We start from the raw sequence: 19,406 nt of genomic DNA on the forward strand, positions 1-19,406 counted from the left end.
TTTTGGATCTTTATATCATGTCCAATGTGGGTGTCCCTAAAAGTTCTGTCCTGAGCTTTATTCTTCTGAGATTCTTGGTGATCTCATAACTTCCCATGGATGCTGTTGCCAATGACTCTCAGATCTATATATCCAGCCCTAGTCTCTCTCCTGAGCTCCAGACCCACATCACTAACTATTGGACATTTAAAATTGGATGTCCTGTAGCCCTCACAAACTCAACACATCCAGAAGAGAACTAATCTTTTCTGCCCTTGTACAAAACACTTCCATACCTACCATTTTATTTAATTTTCACAGATTCTATGAGGTAGCTATGCCAGGTGCTATTTTTTTACTGATGAGGAAACTGAAGCATGAAAAGCTTATGACTTGTTCTATGTCAAAAAAATAGCCACCAACTGGTAAAGCTAGATAGAGTTAGAAATCTTACTTACTCTCTTTAACTCCCAGATGTGAAGTATTTTTATAAGTTTGTTTCTGGGGGCAGCTAGGTGGTGCACTGAATAGAGCACCGGCCCTGGATTCAGGAGGACCTGAGTTCAAATCTGGCCTCAGACCCTTGACACTTACTAGCTATGTGACCCTGGGCAAGTCACTTAACCCCAATTGCCTCACCAAAAAAAAAAAAAGAAAAAGAAAAAGAAAAAAGTTTGTTTCTGTTTCAACAGCACCTACCATGGTGCTTTACACACAGGGACCATCTAGTCTCTCCATCTCTCCTGTGGCTGAACCCTTTCTTATGTGTTGTTTCCCACAACTAGAATGTGAGTTCCTTGAAGGCCAGAGCTGCTTTGTTTCTGCATCCACAGTTCTTAGCATAGTGTTTGGCATCCTCACTCTGGCCCCCCCAAACCCCTCTCCCTTCTACACTGAAGAAGGAACAGGTGGGAGTGACTAGTCTTATACCTCTGGTCTTTGCCCATCAACAACACCCCTTAGAAAATGTAAGCCATGTTATTCAACTGCTTGCTACTCTATTATTATCTCTATGACTAACAATTTCCCATTGTCCACTTTCCCTATCCATGTTTTGATGTCATAGCCACAGAGGAGCAAACTATCCCTAATTCCCATCTCCGGTTTTCTCACCCCCATCTGCCTCAACCCTAACTCATCCATTCTTCTCCATTCTTGCATACCCCCTTTCACTCTACCCTCTGGAATTCTGGTTTTATAAGGAACAAATTTTTCCTTCACTCTGAATCTCTTCCACTTTTGCTCCTCCCATCTTCTGGCATTCACTGAGATCAGTCTCCTTCCTGAGGACACTGCAATACTGGCTTCTCTCCACTACTGGTTATACTTTTACTTATGCCCTCCCCCTCCCCCCAACAAAATACCTCCTAGAGGGGGAGTGTGAATACACCTTGTTCCCCATTCCCATTTCCTGACCCTTTCTTTGCTCCCATCACTCAGCAACCTCTTCTCTTTTGATATACACTTAATTAAAACTTTCTACCAATCCAGAGCACCACCATGCTGCTAACTCAAGTCTTGATTGACACATCCTCCCTCAGCCTCCTCTGTCATCTGATTGGAGGGCTAGAGGTGAAAGTACCAATGTCTTCCCAATAATCTTCCTTCATAGAGGGCAGATAGTGGACCCAACTCATTCAGTTTGCATTAGCTTCTCTGCTTGGTTTCAACTCCACAGAACAAGATGCCTCCCAAGTATCCTCTAGTATGGCCCATCCTCCTCCAACCCCTGTTTTCCTGTCTCCTTTTGTGTAGTCTCCCCCTTTAGATTGGAAGCTCATCAAGGCTAGGGAACCATCTTTTTATTAATTGTATCCCCAGTGCTTAGCACAATGCCTGACACATAGTAGATGCTTTTGTTTTTGGTTTTTTTTTTTTTGAGGGGCAATGGGGGTTAAGTGACTTGCCCAGGGTCACACAGCTAGTATGTGTCAAGTGTCTGAGGCCAGATTTGAACTCAGGTACTCCTGAATCCAGGGCCAGTGCTTTATCCACTGTGCCCCTAGCCGCCCCCATAGTAGATGCTTAAGAAATGTTGATTGGATTGGATCATGGTGACTAATGTGTACCACCAGCCCCCAGGCAATTTCCATAGAACACTGGACTTGGAGTCAGGAGGACCTGTGTTTGAATCACATTTCAGACACCAGTTATGTGACCCTTAACATTTTAGCCTATGATTCCTCATCTGTAAAATGGGAATAATAGGATTGTCGATGTAGAGCTGGAAGGCCATTCAATCCACTACCCCCTCCAATTGCAAATGCAGAAACTGAGGTTCAGAGGAGTTAAGGGAGTTGTCTAGAATTGTCCAATTAATAGATGCCTGATGAAGGATTTTAACTCATCTTTTCCTGTCCTCTATGCTGTGCTGCCTCTTGATAATAATGGCACCTACTTTGTAGGGTTGCTGTGAGAATAAAATGAAAAATTCTGTGTAAATCACTTTGCAAACTTTAAAATGCTATATAAATGTCAGCTGCTGCTGTTGCTGTGACTGCTACTACTAGTTGTTTGGTCATTTCAGTTGTGTCCAACTCTTGGTGACCCCATTTTTGGGGTTTTCTTGGCACAAATACTGGAGTGATTTGCCATTTCCTTCTCCAGCTTATTTTACAGATAAGGAAACTAAGGCAAACAGGGTGAAGTGACTTGCCCAGGGTCACACAACTAGTGAATGTCTGAGGCCAGATTTGAAGGAAGGCACAGAACTCTAAATTTTACTACCAACCATTAATTAACAAATTATTTGATATTGTTTAAGAAAATAGGAAAATTAGGAAAATAGGAAAATTAGAGCAGGGGAACAGATTAGATAAATAATAGTCTAAAGTAAAACAAAACCTGAAACAAAGGGTACCATCCACAGAAAAGCTTCTGATACTCTAGCTCATGATTCTCCACTGGTGTGTTTCCCATTGATTGCCAGCCAGACTTAATAGAAATGGTTTTTATTTAGCAGACGTTGAAAGAAAAGTAGTTACCAAAAAAAGTCCTCCCAAACAGGAGTATGCTCTCCCCTTGTACACACAAAGTTCTTGGGGTGAGTAGGTCAAAGCCCCAGAGGAGTGGCAGAGAATTCAAGGTAAGAGTGAATCACAGCTCCTGATCCTTTTCTCTCTGTGTAGAATCCTCAACAAATTCCCCTTAGGCTCTGAGGGTCAATGTCTTTGTAACATCCATAACCTGCCCTTCTCTCTGTCCAAAGGGGTCACACTCCTTGGGACTGCCTTTTCTCAGTTTACTAGTTTGTCTTCGATATTATCTTTCAGATCCTGAAGCAGATATTACTAGGCACTACTGCTCCAGGGACACTGCTATCAAGTGTGGGGAACATTGTTAATGACAGTGATGGGAAGCAATGGGAATGGAAGAGAAAACTCTCTCCTCCATCCTCCCCCTCAGCTTCCATCCACAAGGGCAATTCCCTTCTTCGTTGATGGATTCTACAACCCCTTAACTGACTGGGTCTGAATGGTATTGCTGTTTTTCGCTCATGTCATAGGAGATTGCTGGGTTTCTTCAGTCAATCACAGGATATTGTGGGGGATATGATCTGCTCAGGAGGAATAGCACCTGTGAGGGCTTCCCAAGCCTTTTTCAGGGCAACTCATCTACTTTTCACCCAACTCTCTCACCTATGGCTCCAAGAAGCTATAGTCTTGGCAGACAGGCTAAACCAGGTTGAGGGTAACCAAAAGAGCACAAACCTGTCAGTTAGTTAAGGGGATGTTTACCCCAAACACATGAAAACTTTCCCTGGCAGAATGAGTGGATGAGAACAATTTGTTCCAATGGCCATGAGGATGACTGAAGCAGGTGCTGTGAAATGTTTAGAGCTTGGTCAGGCATTGAAGATGCCAAAGTCATCTACTATATCCTGGGCCATCGCTAGTTGTCTTGACTTGTTCTGCCACTGGATTCCAATGACTCTGGAAGAAAGAGTGAGTCTGATTATTTTGCTCAACTCCACCTCACTTAAATATAATTCATGCACGAGTCAAGGCATCACCCATCATCTATTTTGCCCCAGCATTGTGATGTCCTTGGTTCTCTTCAAAAAGGAAGGTTGAACAACAATTTCCTATATATCATTATCTACTTTAAGCCAATGACCCCAAGCCCTTATGATCCTTTCAAACTGATTAAAGATCTATTCCCACCCATGGACCTCTAGTTCATTTTTGTTTAATTCTGGATTCTGGACCTTCTGTGACTAATTGGGTTGAGGGTGAAGCCCCACATTTACATCTGTCATATGGTTGCCATATTACCTATCCCTTTTGCGTTTAGGTCATTCACAAATTTCATCAAAATCATTTATCAAAATAATTGGTAAAAATATTGAGAAGAGCAAAGATAGTCATAATTCCATGACACTACAATAGAGAGCTCCTTCCAAGTTTACTTTGATCGATTTATCCCTTCCTCCTCCCTGCCAAAAATTCTATCATAATTCAGAGTTGTATCAAGTCTCACTTCACACATTAGAATAGTTTCCTAATTGATCTTCCACAACTTCCAGCTCCAATTCATATCACACACTAAGCCAAATTATTCATATTTCAAGCTTCTACTTTTATTGTATCACTGTCCTTCCCAGGAACCTAAAATAGCTCCTTAACACCTATCACATCAATTCTAAGCTCCTCAATCTACCTTTCAAGACTCTCTGTCACCTGACCTTCTCTTCTCCCATCTAATGTTATCTCCTCCTACTCCTTAGTACAAATACTCTGCTTTAGTAGGTCAGTCTCTTTCCTGCCTGGGAATATACTATATTCTTTCCTACTCTGCCCATGCTATTTACTACTCCAGCACCCTTTCTCTCACACTAGTGGTTTCTAACCTTTCTCTTCTTTCCCTTCCTTCCTTGTCCTCTCTCCCTCTGCACTAGTTTTCATGAGAGAGACAAAAAGGAATATTTATCCAACATCTTTCAACACCCAGAGTATCTCACCAACTTAAAAAAAAAGACCCCAAACTTTTTTTCCTATTATAGCTCATACTCATTTCACACTTCTTTAAATAATTCTCAAAAGAGCAGTCATTTCATTGCTGTCCATACTTCCTCTACTGAGGCAAATCTTGACTCCTCCATTGGTTAGTTAACTAATACCATGGTTTGAGTTGAAAAGGGCCTCAAAAGGTCATCTCATCCAACCTGTTCCTGACAGGGAAGTTTTCTCTTCAATATCCCTGACAAACAGGTGGTCGTCCAGTCTCTTCCTGAAGACTTCCATTGAGGAGAAACTCATTACCTATTAAGGTGGCCCATTTCTCTTCCTGAGAGAGCAATACACATCCTTAAATAAGGAAGCCAGGACTAAACATGTTAATAATGGTTTGGCAAAGGCAGAGTGTGATGGGATTATTACCTCATTTCTTCTGGACACTACTCTGTTCCTAATTCAGTATAAGAGTATTTTAGCTTTTTGAGCAGCCATGTCATACATGTGTATCTTTTAGTTCCCTCAGACCCTCAGATCTTTTGTTGTCTAACCAATACCTCCCTACCTAGTACTTGTGCACTTATTTTTTTGAACCCAAGTATAGGACCTTATTCTGATCCCTATTGAATTTCATCTTACTATTTTCAGCCTAACTGCCCAGTCCAAGGGCACTTAACTTATTTTTTTTTGTATCAAGGAACCCTTTGTTACTTTAATGAAACCTATGGACCCCTTCTCAGAAGAATGTTTTTAAATGCATAAAATAAAGTATATAAGATTGCAACAGAAAAACAATTATATTGAAATACACTGATCAAAATAGTTTTTCAAAATTATGGACCCCAGTTTTAGAACCACTAGTCTAGGCTGTTGAGATCTTTTTTGTGTTGTCCGGCTGTCTAACATTTTAAACACACCTTCCAGTTTCATGTCATTTGTGAATTTGATTAACATGCCATCTATGTCTTTATTCAAGGAAATGGTAAAAGTGTTAGAAAATATCAGGTCTAGTACAGATTCTCGGGGTCGTTTTACTACAAATATCTTTCACCTTTAATCGCTAGTCTTTGAATCTAGCCAATCAACTGGTTTCTATTTTTTGTGAGTTACTCTTTCAAAAAAAAAATCATTACTAACCAACTTCTGTTGATATCCCACCCTGGATTTTCCTGTTGCTAGGTTGTTGCTTTGATAAACAGCCAGCCCATATGTTAATCTCATCCCATTTAGTGGAATTTTCCAGAGCTTGTGTTCCAATGGCTTTGCCTTATTGCCTTCAAGAGTCTCCCAGCTGTGAAGAAGCCCATGAGTAAGAATTAAATGTGATTTCAGTAGAATATATAATTTGCCCTCCTAATTTGTGTTTTTAGGTCCCAATTTTGGGTTGATTTCATCCGGTTGTGCCTGCAGGTCGATAGGCACAAATGTTGTCATTTTGAGCCCCAGAAATAGTTATAGGACATGGCAAAATCAGTATCTGGTTCAGCAGTTGAGCAAGATCAGGCCAGCTAATGATAGTTTTAATTGATTGTTATACTTAATACGTTTATATAATTGGTCAACCACTCCAATAGTCAACGATAAGAAAAGCAGCAACACTATGGACACATCCTCTATTGGTACCCCTATGGGCACTCCACACTAGAAGGAAGTTCAAGACAGTAGCCTGAGGATGCAAAGCAGCTGTTACCATTGCAGAAGTGCTAGACTGGCACCAGACACTGCAGAATCCTTGGACTACTGCTTAATGTCAACCTTTCCACCTTGCAAAATAACTTTAGGGCAGAAGGAGCACTTTTCAGCTTCCCCCCAGGCATCCCCAGAAGCTCTCCTTGTGCCTCTAAGGAGATGGTCAGTTATTTGATAGCCATGACCTTATTTCTGTATCCAGTACATGCTAGACATGCAGAAGAAACTCAATAAATTGCTTTTGATTTAACTGAACTTAGGAATCCCCTAAGCTGACTCAGACTTCAGGAAGTTGGCCTATGGACTAGGGCAGCAGGAAATGAAAACAACCTGAAACAGGAACTTAAGTAGTAAGCACTTTCTTACTCCAGAGCAGCAGCAGCAGCAGCAGCAGCAGCAGCCAGAGACCGACCAGAATATCCAGAAGGAATCAAATTGATTCCCAGAGGAGAGAAACTCATTGGAGGTAGGAGATCTAAGCTGTGGTGGGAGTTTGCAAGCAGAGCGATGAAGATGAAAGGAGAGGAACCCCATAGGTCCTGTATGTCTCCAGAGCCTTTAGAATGGGAGGTCCCGAGTGACAAGAGATTAAGAGGCCTTGAATGACAAGAGATTAAGATGAGAGAGAGAGACCTGAGGAGGGGAACAGAATTGGAAGGGATGGAGCTCATGAGAAGCTGATTCAGGACTGATCTGGGACAAAACTCAAGCAGAGAAGGTGACTCTCCCTAGATCTCCTGCTGTTGATGTTGTTTAAAACAGAAAGAAGAAAGGAGGGAGGGAGAGACAGACAGACAGACAGACACACACACACACACACACACAGAGAAGGAAAGGAAGAAAGCAAGAAAACACATTTGTTAGATATCTGACAAGCTGTACACACTGTGCTAGGAAGAAAACAAAAGAAGTCAGAACATATCTGCCTTGGGGAGCTTATAGTTGAGTTGGAGAGACAGAACACACACATGAAACATTGTAACATACCAGGAAGTACAAATGGATGTACAACACAGTAGAGTAGCAAATGTCGGGATGCTGAGTAAACAATAAAACAAGGTTGACTGGTTTCCAAGATCCTATGAACTGATTGAGAAATAGACACTAGGCCCTTTAGTTAGAATCCCCTTGCTAGCTCTGAAACTCAGGGTGTTAGCTTTTGCCTAACCTACCCCTAGTCACCATGTCAGGGCTTCATCCCCTGGTCACCTTCCTTCAAAGAGCTACAATAGGGCAGGAGTTTGTGGAAGAGGATGGTTGGAAGGAAGAGCATGGGAAGGAGTGAGCATCAGGGTGAGGGTGCAGAGGAAATTCCTCACAGACTAGTTTTAATAGACACTAAAATTTCAGAAACTTCCCTCTTCCGGGTTCCTGTGCTGAGCCTCCCATGTTAAGAGGGAGCCCTAGGAAATCTGGCATGATGGAATATATATGAGGGTAGGAACACAGGTCTTGTATTGACAATTGAAATCTCTAGGAGTGAATGACGGGGATGGAGGGTGTATTTGGAGGATTAACTGTCATACGTGGCCCTTGGATGGTTTGGGGCAATTTAAAGTGCTCCAGTAACTGTTTGAGTGTGAGTTTCTCAACACATCCCCAAGGAGATTTGGGGAAGTTTTAGCATCATTTCTCCTCCAAAATACTGTGCAGGGTAGTGACTGTGTAGAGAAGATGGAGAAGGAAGGGAAGTGGCTTCTCAAGAGGAAGTATATGTGAGAACATTTAAAAAAAGAGATTATTTCTATTGATATCTTTTGTTTTCACACTTCATTTATATTTATATTCCTCCCCCAACCCCAGACATTTCTAAAAAAGAGGAAATATAACAACAATATCTGTCAGCATATGCAATATTACATATCCATCTTATATCTTTGAAAAGAAAGGGAGTGGGAGGAAGTACATTATCTCAATTCCTCTCTAAAACCAGTCTTGGTCATTGTAATTGTACAACATTAAGTTTGGATTCTTATTTCTTTATTGCAGGGTGGTAAAAGGCATTATTAAAAGCGATTTGGAGTATAAGGGCCCAAGAACCTGTTTGGGGACCTGGGAATGGTCATGGGGTATTATATAAGGTCCCAATTGGCATATCAGGGTAAATACCCTAAAGGGTTTCATTTAAGAGCCCTTTGAAGAGCTATTGACTAGTAGAAAGGGGAGGGAGGTTTGTTTATGTGTTATTAGCTATTACCTTCCTACAAGGTATTAGAGGTTACATGAACTGTGTGCATGATTTCCAATGGACCATATGGAGAAGACTTTAACCAAAGACCTATAGGGGTTTAAGGCTTCCTTGCAGTACTTAGCATAGTTCCTGGTGCATAGTCGATATTTAATAAATGTTTTTTCGCTTGGCTAGAGAATAATGGTAAGAAGAAGATTGGTGTTTATGGTGGAAGGGTTCCTATAGATTACTGGTATCAGATTCACATGGTCTTTGTAGCTACCAGAGCTCATGTGCATTCTGTCTGCATCATCCCCAGATGTGGAAGTCGGTGGTGGGGCACGATGTGTCTGTTTCTGTGGAGACACAAGGTGACGACTGGGATACAGATCCTGACTTTGTAGTGAGTATGGAAGTATTATGGGCCCAAATAGTGAGTGGGGGTTCTCTGGGCTCAGGAGAAGGCTACTGGGGGTGGGGAGGGCCCCAAAGAATCTCCTGTCACGGCTGACTACAAGATATTCAATTGTTATGGATGGGGCATGAAGGCTCCTCATCCAGCATTGAGGGCAGAAAGGGGCAGGATAAAGTAGAGTAAAGGAAGAGAGGAGTAGTAATGGCTTGAGAAGAGCAGAAAGTGATCAGGTCCACTGGGCATGGGATCTAATGATGGGCTAGGGTTGGAGGAGAGGGAAAGAAATGAAACAGGGAAAGGAGACATCAAGTTATGTTACCTCTCTTAGTCTCATTTTTCTCATCTATAAGATGAAGAATTTGGGCTATCTGGCCTCTAAGGTTCCTGCTGGCTCAGTATCTATGGTCCTATAAATGTGGGAGATGAGAAGCTTCCTCCATCCATAGTCATTGATTAGACTTCAAACTAGAGGGAGGTAGGGTAGAGCAGGTGGGAAGGCTCCAAAGAGAGTGCCCCACAGCCAGAGACCACAAGGCATGTCCACTGGGACATTACTGAGGTGCTGGTGGCCCCTCCTTCCTTTTGAACCCTTATTGCCAAAGGTTGTCTTTTACAGAATGACATCTCTGAGAAGGAGCAGCGGTGGGGAGCCAAGACCATTGAGGGCTCTGGAAGAAAAGAACACATCAAGTAAGTATGGAAAGGACAGAACATATGGAGGATGTGTGGGAAACACCAGGGAAGCTTTGGGCCTCATGGGTGCTTTGGGATGAGAAAGAAAACAAAGTGCCTTTGGGCCTTTTGTCTTTGTGGTCATTCAGTAACATATAGTGTGAGGTGTCCCAAAAGTCTTACTGCTTTAATAGCTTATGTGATGGGACCAGGTTGCTGGTGGAGAATCTGTGAGCTTAGGAAAAGGGAATGAGGATCCTAAGCAATCTCCAGTAGTGGGTCTGACTCACAAGATATTTAGCTGTCACAAGTGGGGTCTTAATACATTAAAAGTGAACTAAAACTTTTGGTTCACCTTGTAAACAAGTTTTTTCCTGACTTTGTGAATTCATTGATTATCTGGGGTATCTTTCTCTTCATCTCTAAACATATTACTACCTTTATGCATTCTGAGTAGTTTCTTCCTTTTCCTTAAAAACAGATCCGAGGGGGCAGCTAGGTGGCACAGTGGATAAAGCACCAGCCCTGGATTCAGGAGGACCTGAGTTCAAATGTGACCTCAGACACTTGACACCTACTAGCTGCGTGACCCTGGGCAAGTCACTTACCCCTCATTGCCCTTCAAAAACAAACAAACAAACAAGCAAAAAACCCTGCTCAGATTCTGATGGCTTCATGTTAACTCTAGAGACAAATATAAAATCTGTTTCACCTTTAAAGCCCTTCACAACCCTATCCCAATTTTTTTCCCCAACCTGAGGCAAAGGTTTTTATTTCAATAATCAGAAGAATGCAATAAATGGAACAATTAATCCAGGTATGCCACTCTATCTGAAACTACATCTAGATGGGATCGTGACTGGTTTAAACATTTACAAAATCGAGGCACATCTTTCAGTACCTGAGTACCCCGAAATTCAGGCTAAGATAATCTCATTACAAGACTGGCAAAAAGAGGGAAGCCACAAGTTCACTAGGTAATTAAGCTAGACTTCTACATCTGAAGGGCTCTCTAGCCTCTCAGCATTACCTGCGGAGACCTAATGTGTGTGGGGTATTGCTTTTTTTTTCTTTTCTTTTCTTTCTTTCTTTTTTTTGGGGGGGCAGGGCAATGAGGGTTAAGTGACTTGCCCAGGGTCACACAACTAGTAAGTGTCAAGTGTCTGAGGACAGATTTGAACTCAGGTCCTCCTGAATCCAGGGCCAGTGCTTTATCCACTGCACCACCTAGCTGCCCCAGTTGTGTGGGATATTTTGTGGGCCATCGCCAGTCATCTTGACCTATGTCTTGCCACTGGACTCGGATGACTTGAGGAAATAGCAAGGTTGATGACTTTTCCAAGCTCTGTCTCACTTAATTCAAATCCACTCATAAATCAAGACATCACCCTTGTGACCACATTGGTCCTCTTCAAGAAGGAAGGACAGTGATTGGTCCTCCTATGTATATCATGTCTCTAATTTCTAGCATCCTCATAAAGTGACCCCTGCATGACATTCTACTTCTTTCCATTTTGATGTATGTGGGAGTCTTAAAGAGGAAATAACTCATAAGGATTGGAGTAGATGTGACTATGAAAATATTGTGTTTTCAGAGTAGATTGCAACTTTGTCATATTATCTATGAATCCTCAGAACCCAGCACAGTGATTTATCATTATTAATAGGTGCTTAATAAGTATTTTTGAAAGGATGTATGGATGAATAGAATAGGACTATATTAGAATATATAAGTGGAGTGAATGAGGACTTACATATCTATTTATATATATATATATAATCTCTTCCAATATCTATATAATCTATATCTACATCTCTATGTTCTCTAAATCTATATCTCTACCTTTGTCTATATCTGTAGATGTAGATATATGCATGTATTTATATATAATGTGTATGTATGTGGATAAAAATAATTTTGGGGGGGAGGTGGGGCAATGAGGCTTAAGTGACTCGCCCAGGCTCACAGCTAGTAAGTGTCAAGTGTCTGAGGCTGGATTTGAACTCAAGTCCTCCTGAATTCAGAGCCCGTGCTTTATCCACTGTGCCACCTCGCTGCCTGATAAAGATAATTTTTAATCAGATTTGTGATGTTTGACCCTGTTTTCTAATACCTTGCTACCCAATGCATATTCTTCCATCTAGGAACACTGGATTCCCAACTGTTTCATGAGACAGACACTCCAACTTTCAGGTCCAGGCATTCACTCTGGCTGTTTCCCATGTCTGAAGTGCTCTCCTTCTTCCACTCCAACTACTGACCTCCCTGGCTTCTTTTAAGTTGCAACTAAAATCTCACCTCCTTACAAGGACCCTTCCCCAGTTCCTCGTAATTCTAGTACTTTCCTTCTGTTAGTTATTTTCTGTTTATTCTGCTCTTAACTTGCTTTGCACAGACTCATTTGTACCTTGTCCCTCCACCCCTACCCGCTATTGTAAGCTGCTTGAGGGTAGGGACTGTCTTTGCCTCTCATTGTATCCCCAGAGCTTAGCACTGTGTGCCTAGCACATAGCAGGCACTTAATAAATAATTACTGTATTAAACTGAGTAAGGAGGTCCCAAGTGAGACAACTTAATACAAGTCAATAACTACAACTTAGTCTTGCTTAGAGTACTGAAAAGTTAAATGATTTACCTATGGTTACATTGTGTGCCTGTGTGTGCCTGTGTGTGTGTGTGTATGTGTGTGTGTGTGTGTGTGTGTTGTGATGGGCACAATTTGAATTCAGGTCTTGCTGACCTTGAGGCTAGCTCCCTGTCTACTAAAGCATGCTCTCTTTTGAGAATTTTTAACAGTGATTTATACATGGATATGCAAAAGAGGTTGGTGATGCAGGGGCATAAAGTTTTATGGGAAACTGGACTTTTAGAAAAGCTATGGGTTGAGAATACCACAGAAATCATAGTATTTTAATGAGGTTGGATAACATTTATCTCAACTCCCACCCACCCACTCCTTTTAAAGATTAAGAAATCAAGCCACAGGAAGGCTCAATGATTTGCCCAAGGCCACTCTCAGATCTCACACCATGCTAGAAGAAGCTGATAAGGAGCCAGCCAACTTGGAGGATATCTGTGACCTTTGCCATCACTTCTAAAATTTGGGTTTTCAAGGCCAGCCCTGTAGAGGCTGATCAGTTGTTCTTTGGTACTATGCCTTTAGCTGTCACTAAATGTGGATGTATGGAGTTCACTCTCTGCAGACCAGATTGCTCTCCCAGGTGTGAATAAGTGATAAAGTTTTAGTAGTGTAAGCACACAATTCAGACATTGAGGCGTTTTCTTAAGAAACAAACCACAACTACTCCATGTTGTTAACTTTCCATACTGTTAAAATTTGCAATCTAAATCCATACCTTTAACTGCTATGTATCAACAAAGCTATACAATTTAAAATTGCATTGTCAAAAGATTTGTAGTGTAGGTGGCCAGAAATTCACAAGAAACAAAATCCAAGAGTCAGGGAAAATACCCTTGCCCTCAGATGTCTATATAATAATGCACAAAATATGTGTAACAAACAAGATGGAACAAAGTTCCTAGTGTAAACTGTAAAAGTTGCCCTTGTATGTATAATTGAGATTGATGTGAGGGGACCTATGACTAGGATATGACTCTGGAACCACATACCTTAAGATCTACTTGTAAGGAATTTCAGGGACCAGAGAGTGGAGTAGGAAAGGGTAATATATTTTGATGATTTAAAAAAAAATGTATTTTGGTGAAGATCAACAGAAGAAATATTATCATGGGAATATATTATATACTAAAGACCTTCTGGATAGAAAGAGGAAATGGTTGAAGAATTGGGGAAACATATCACTAGCTTCACATAGAATATTAGGAAACTAGTTAGGTGGACATTTGCATGTATACTCTCTCACCCTATGGCACAGCAAGGTAAAATTTTCTTGACTCACTTTAATGATAACTGAGTATTTCAAAAAGTGGAAGAATTGATGAGAACTTCTATCCTGGGGTATAAATCATGGGAAGCTCAGGGGAGAAATGACCACTCCACCTCAGGATTTGTGATAGGAGAAAGTTGAGCACAAAGAGACAAATCCTCTAGGTTTGGAGAGAGCAAATTTCAAAGATTTTTGAATGTTTTTGTGTATCATGGACCCCTTTGGCAGTCTGACAGAGCCTATGGATGGACCCCTTCTCAGAATAATGTTTTTAAACACATAAAGCAAAATACATCAGATTACAAGGGAAACCAATTATATTGAAATACAGTTACCAAAATATCTTTTTTCCAAAATATTTTCATACACCCTAGATTAAGCACCCCTGATTTATAGAAAGACTAGTTAACAAACTCTCAAGAATGGAATTCTGAAGAGAAGCAATTTTTATGGTAAGGAAAAGGAGGGGTTGTCAAAAGAGACACAAGTACCCTAAGTGAATTCATTGACCTGATTAGATTTTAAAATTATATGTGTAGAAGATGGAAGCAAAGACAGGTAATGGAGGATGAACTCAAAATTAAGGCATCACTATAAGAATAGTGCCAGGAGGGGGCAGCTAGGTGGTGCAGTGGATAAAGCACTGGCCCTGGATTCAGGAAGACCTGAGTTCAAATCCAGCCTCAGACACTTGACACTAGCTGTGTGACCCTGGGCAAGTCACTTAACCCTCATTGCTCTGCCAAAAAAAAAAAAAAAAAAAAAGAATAGTGCCAGGATTGTTAAGGCTCTGAAAGAACAAAACCTGGCAATGAAAGCTGGAGGGGGCGGGGTACAATTGTTATCTCAGCTGAGGAAAAGAGGAGGCTCAAAGGAGGGCTAGGATTACTGATGAGATAGATGGAATTATGATGAAAGATGAAGGGAAGAAATCAGAGCCACTCAATTCTCCACTTTGCTCCCATTTTCCTTTCTAAGGAGAATGATCTGTAGATGGAAGGAATTTGGAAAAATGGCTAAGAAGCAGTTGAAACCCCAGATAAGTAGAGAAATAGTACAAAAGAGTATAGCTGCTTCTGATTAGTTCAAGTCACAAGGCTTGGATCCTCAGGAAGTGACTGCTGAGATAGTACCAGTAATATCTGAAATCATATAAAGAACAAAACATGGAAGGCAGCATAGCTTAGTGGCTTCCAAAGTGAGGAAGATCCAGGTTCAAGCCTTGCCTCTAACATGTGTTGGCTGCATAACCCTGAGCAAGTCATAACCTAGTGTTCTAGGAAACTCTTAAGACTGAGTTGCAGAGGGGGCAGCTAGGTGGCGCAATGGATAAAGCACCAGCCCTGGATTCAGGAGGACCTGAGTTCAAATCCAGCCTCAGACACTTGACACTTACTAGCTGTGTGACCCTGGGCAAGTCACTTAACCCCCATTGCCCCACAGGAAAAAAAAAAAAAGACTGAGTTGCAGAGAAGGTGCTGGCCTGAATGTACAGAGGGAGCTTCATCACCAAGCAGGTCCCTATACCAAGGAAATCACAGGTCTAGCTTCCTATAAATAACAGGAAAGGTGCTGCATGACAAGGAAAGCACAAATGCGCAAATGAGAGGGACAGACAGATGGAGACAAAGAGAGAGACAGAGAGAGCAGACTGTACATTATAGGCCTGTGGTCTTGACTTCTATACCTCGCAAAATTATAGGATGCCTTATTAAAAGGATGGTCAGTGAACATCTAGAAAATGAAGCAATAATCATAAAGTCCACATTCCCTTCATTGAGAACAGGTCACACCAAACTGACCTCATTTCTTCATATTATAAGATTTCTATATTACAGGATTTCTGGGCTAATAAACCTTAAATTTTAGCAAATTACTTGACAAAATTTTCTCATATGGACAAGATGGAGAAATGTGGGATCAATGATAGTCAATTTAGGTGGATTGTTGTTTGTCCTTTGTTCCTGAAGAGGACCGTGACATCAGGGTGGTGTCATGACTTGCAGTGAATTGGATTTAGGGGAGAGAGGGCTATGCAAGGTCACCAACCTTACTCTCTCCTCCAGAGCCATCTGGATCTAGTGGTGAGATATCTATCAGGATGATTGGAGATGACCCCTGATGTTTAAGGCAATTGGGGTTAAGTGACTTGCCCAGGGTCACACAGCTAGTAAGTGTCTGAGGTGAGATTTGAACTTAGGTCCTCCTGACTCCAGGGCCAGTGCTCTCTCCCCTGTATCACTTAGCTGCTCCTTTGGTGGATTGGGAACTAGTTAAATGGTTGAATTCTTTTTTTTTAATGGAAAGATTATATTATTTTATTGGTTTCTTTTTGTCATACAGGTTCAGGTTGAACTTTCAATAATAAAATTCAATAAATTTGATTCCTTAATCAGCTTTACACATTATTTACGTTTCCAAAGTTTATAGCCATACAAAATATCATGAGAACTTAATTGGCTCTACATATGGTATGAATGGTTGAATTCAAAGAGTAGCCATTAATAATTATATTTTAGCTTACTCGCATTGTACTGTTTAACAACACTAGGAGGTATAAATATAAACATTTTATGACAATTACGATCTTGTCCCATCCCCCCCCTCCCATCTCAACTGCATAAAGCATTAGACTAAGTCTATTTAAATGTAATTTAATAGTGATAAATGTAAAGTCTTATACTTCGTGGGATTTTTGCTTTTTTGTTTTTTTGTTTTTTTTGGCAGGGCAATGGGGGTTAAGTGACTTGCCCAGGGTCACACAGCTAGTAAGTGTCAAGTGTCTGAGGTCGGATTTGAACTCAGGTACTCCTGAATCCAGGGCTGGTGCTTTATCCACTGTGCCACCTAGCCGCCCCATACTTATTTTTTTTTAAATAATTAAAAAAATTTAGGATGGGAGCACCATGGCTAGTTAGAACAACAACAACAACAACAACAACAACAATAACAACCAAAACCAAAAAAAGTTGGTATCTGATTAGTTGAAGAGAGTGAGGATTTTTGATGTGTAAAATGAGGGCATATGGTAGATGATTTCTTAGGTCCTTTCCTTCTCTAAAATCTTACAATTCTTTTTTGTCCAATTAGTCTACTCTGGATAGGAAATAAGCACTTTCCCTGGATATCTCTTTAGCCTTTATCTCCCTCTTCCTTGTGTCATAGTTATATGTGTCCTTGTTCTTTTCTTCATTAGAGTATACAGTCCTTGAGAATAAGGGTTATCTCATATCTACCTTTATAGTCCAGTGCTGAGTACATAATATCTTGTACATAGTAGACAATATAGATTTGTTGGAATAAATTGAATTGACTAGCAGGGAAATCAATAATAGAATAGCTCCAAATAACAAAAAGTGCTCATATATATGCCAATAGAAGAATTAATACCAGGTAATATGATGAAGAACCCATTACTTAATATCTCTAAGGCACTAGGATTTGGCATGCCCACACACTAACAACGTCCTTCCTCCATAACACATATATAATTATGAAGACACATCATCATAATACATGGGCCTAGAAATTCATTCATTCATTCGTTCGTTCATCTGCCATTCATTTAGCTATTACATCTTGGGATCTTTCTGATAGGCTTCTATTTGGAGGTGGTAGGATAATAAGAGACAGGAGGGGATGAGAGACTAGAGTTTGGATTGGGGAAGGAGACAAGAAAGGATAATGAAACCAGGAATGGGATGAGAGAGATAGAGAAACAGACAGACAAACAGAGAGAAAGAGAGAGAGACAGAGACACAGAGAGACAGAGACAGAGAGAAAGTATTTAGAGTGTAGGCCAGAAAACAAACCCAAGGGTATGGATATAGAGAAATTGGAAATAGATGAGGCTTGGATGAGAAAGAATGAAAGAGCAGTTAAGTCTTTTCACCTTTCTAGAGTTTTTTCAGTAACTCCACACTTCCTATTCCTGCCCCATGGCCCAGCTGTGGATTTGAGTCATACTCTCTCTGTGTGGCAGCTGGGAAAGGCTGGAGTGCTGATGCTAGAAGTTGCCATCTTAAGTACCACATAACGAGAGAAGGTCTGATGGGAGTTACAGTGGGGGATGGGGAGCAGTAACTTGCAATGCCCTGATGACTCAAAGCAGGAAAAGGAAGTGGTAGTCTTTCCTTCTAACCTCCCCCCACCCCTGGGCTTGCTTTCTTTCTTGCCTAAATTTAGTCATTGTTTAGTGAGTTGTGGTTAAAGGTGGATTGTGAATAACTAATCCCTCTGTCAGTCTGTCTGTGGGCTATTTGGCCAATTTTTTGAAGAGTAGGTTTGCCATGATTGGCCCAGATGATCTGGCTTTTGGGGGGAGATTATAGGGTTATAGATTTAGAGTTGGAGAGGACCTCAGAAGTCATCTTCACCTTCATTTTTTGTTTGTTTGTTTGTTTGTTTGTTTGTTTTTGTGTGAGGCAATTGGGGTTAAGTGACTTGCCCAGGGTCACACAGCTAGTACGTGTCAAGTGTCTGAGGCTGGATATGAACTCAGGTCCTCCTGAATCCAGGGCTGATACTCTATCCACTGCGCTACCTAGCTGCCCCCACCACCTTCATTTTTGTTTCCTTTTGCTTCTCCCTCCCATTGACCTGTTAAAGTAGACTTTAAGTAGGAACCTCCTTTAGGAATCCCATCCATTGTTTTAGCCTGGATCTACACTGGACAGGGATATGGGAAACCTGAAGGAGCTGGCCTCTCCCACTTTGCATTGATAGCTGCATCTCATAATACATAGGAAGGTCAGGAGTCCTAGACCAATTCTCTAGCCACTTTGTCAGGTTCAGCATGACTTAGGAGCAAATCCACTGACCCAATCTTTTAACCTTTTAGTTTCTGGGTGGCAACTTTCCAAGATTCCAAATTTTAAAACAGTTGCTAATCTATATTGGTAGAGGAAGTCTCCTTATCAGGGAGCTCCCTGTACTAATGAAATCACAGGACTGGACCATTATTAGAAAAGCAGCTAAGTGGTGCAGTAGCTAGAGTGTTGGACCTGGAGTCAGGGAAGATTTGAGTACAAATCCTCCCTCATACACTTAATAGCTGTATGACCCTGTCTGCCTCAGTGCCTTTATTTGTAAAAAAGGGAAAATAATAGCACCTACTTCCTAGGGTTATTGTAAAGATAAAATAAGATATTTAGTAAGGCACTTTGCAAACCTCAAAGGACCGTATAAATGCTGGCTGTTACTCTTATGTAGTAGAAGAAAATTTGGATAAGGACTTAGTAAAACTGGCTTCTGGTCCTAGTTTCACCACTGACTTGTTATTTGATCCTTGGGCAAGACTTCATTTCCCATCTCTGAAAAGAGGATGTTAATAACTGTCCTGCTTGACTTACTGGGTATTGTAAGGATCAAAAATCCAATCTATGAAAGTACTTTTAAAAGTATTAAATATTGTACAATTTGTAAGGGATTAATAATTATGTAACATTTCAAATTCCAGATTTAGCTTTGGTTAAAAATCGAATTTCCTGGTCATAGTGATCAACTCAGTACCTAACAGAACCTAACAGCTCAGGGGCCTTAAAAGCTGTCTAGTCAGACTCATATTGAGGAGAATTCTGGTAAATGTTTAACAATCAACTCTCAAAAAAACCAGGGTACA

The 19,406-nt window shown here is 41.0% G+C and overlaps 1 protein-coding gene across 1 annotated transcript in view; it reads left to right on the forward strand.

Annotated features, from left to right (window-relative positions):
• The first annotated feature begins 6,962 nt into the window (after window positions 1-6,962).
• HCLS1 (hematopoietic cell-specific Lyn substrate 1) overlaps window positions 6,963-19,406 on the forward strand; it is a 42,065-nt gene continuing 29,621 nt past the window's right edge. The window contains exons 1-3 of the mRNA XM_043990998.1: window positions 6,963-7,086; window positions 9,110-9,193; window positions 9,822-9,895. Of these exons, the coding sequence (XP_043846933.1) occupies window positions 9,110-9,193; window positions 9,822-9,895 (158 nt within the window). The 5' untranslated portion in view covers window positions 6,963-7,086. The remainder of the gene's footprint in view (window positions 7,087-9,109; window positions 9,194-9,821; window positions 9,896-19,406) is intronic.

The sequence above is a fragment of the Dromiciops gliroides genome, chromosome 3, assembly GCF_019393635.1.
Source record: "Dromiciops gliroides isolate mDroGli1 chromosome 3, mDroGli1.pri, whole genome shotgun sequence".
Classification (NCBI taxonomy): Eukaryota; Metazoa; Chordata; class Mammalia; order Microbiotheria; family Microbiotheriidae; genus Dromiciops; species Dromiciops gliroides.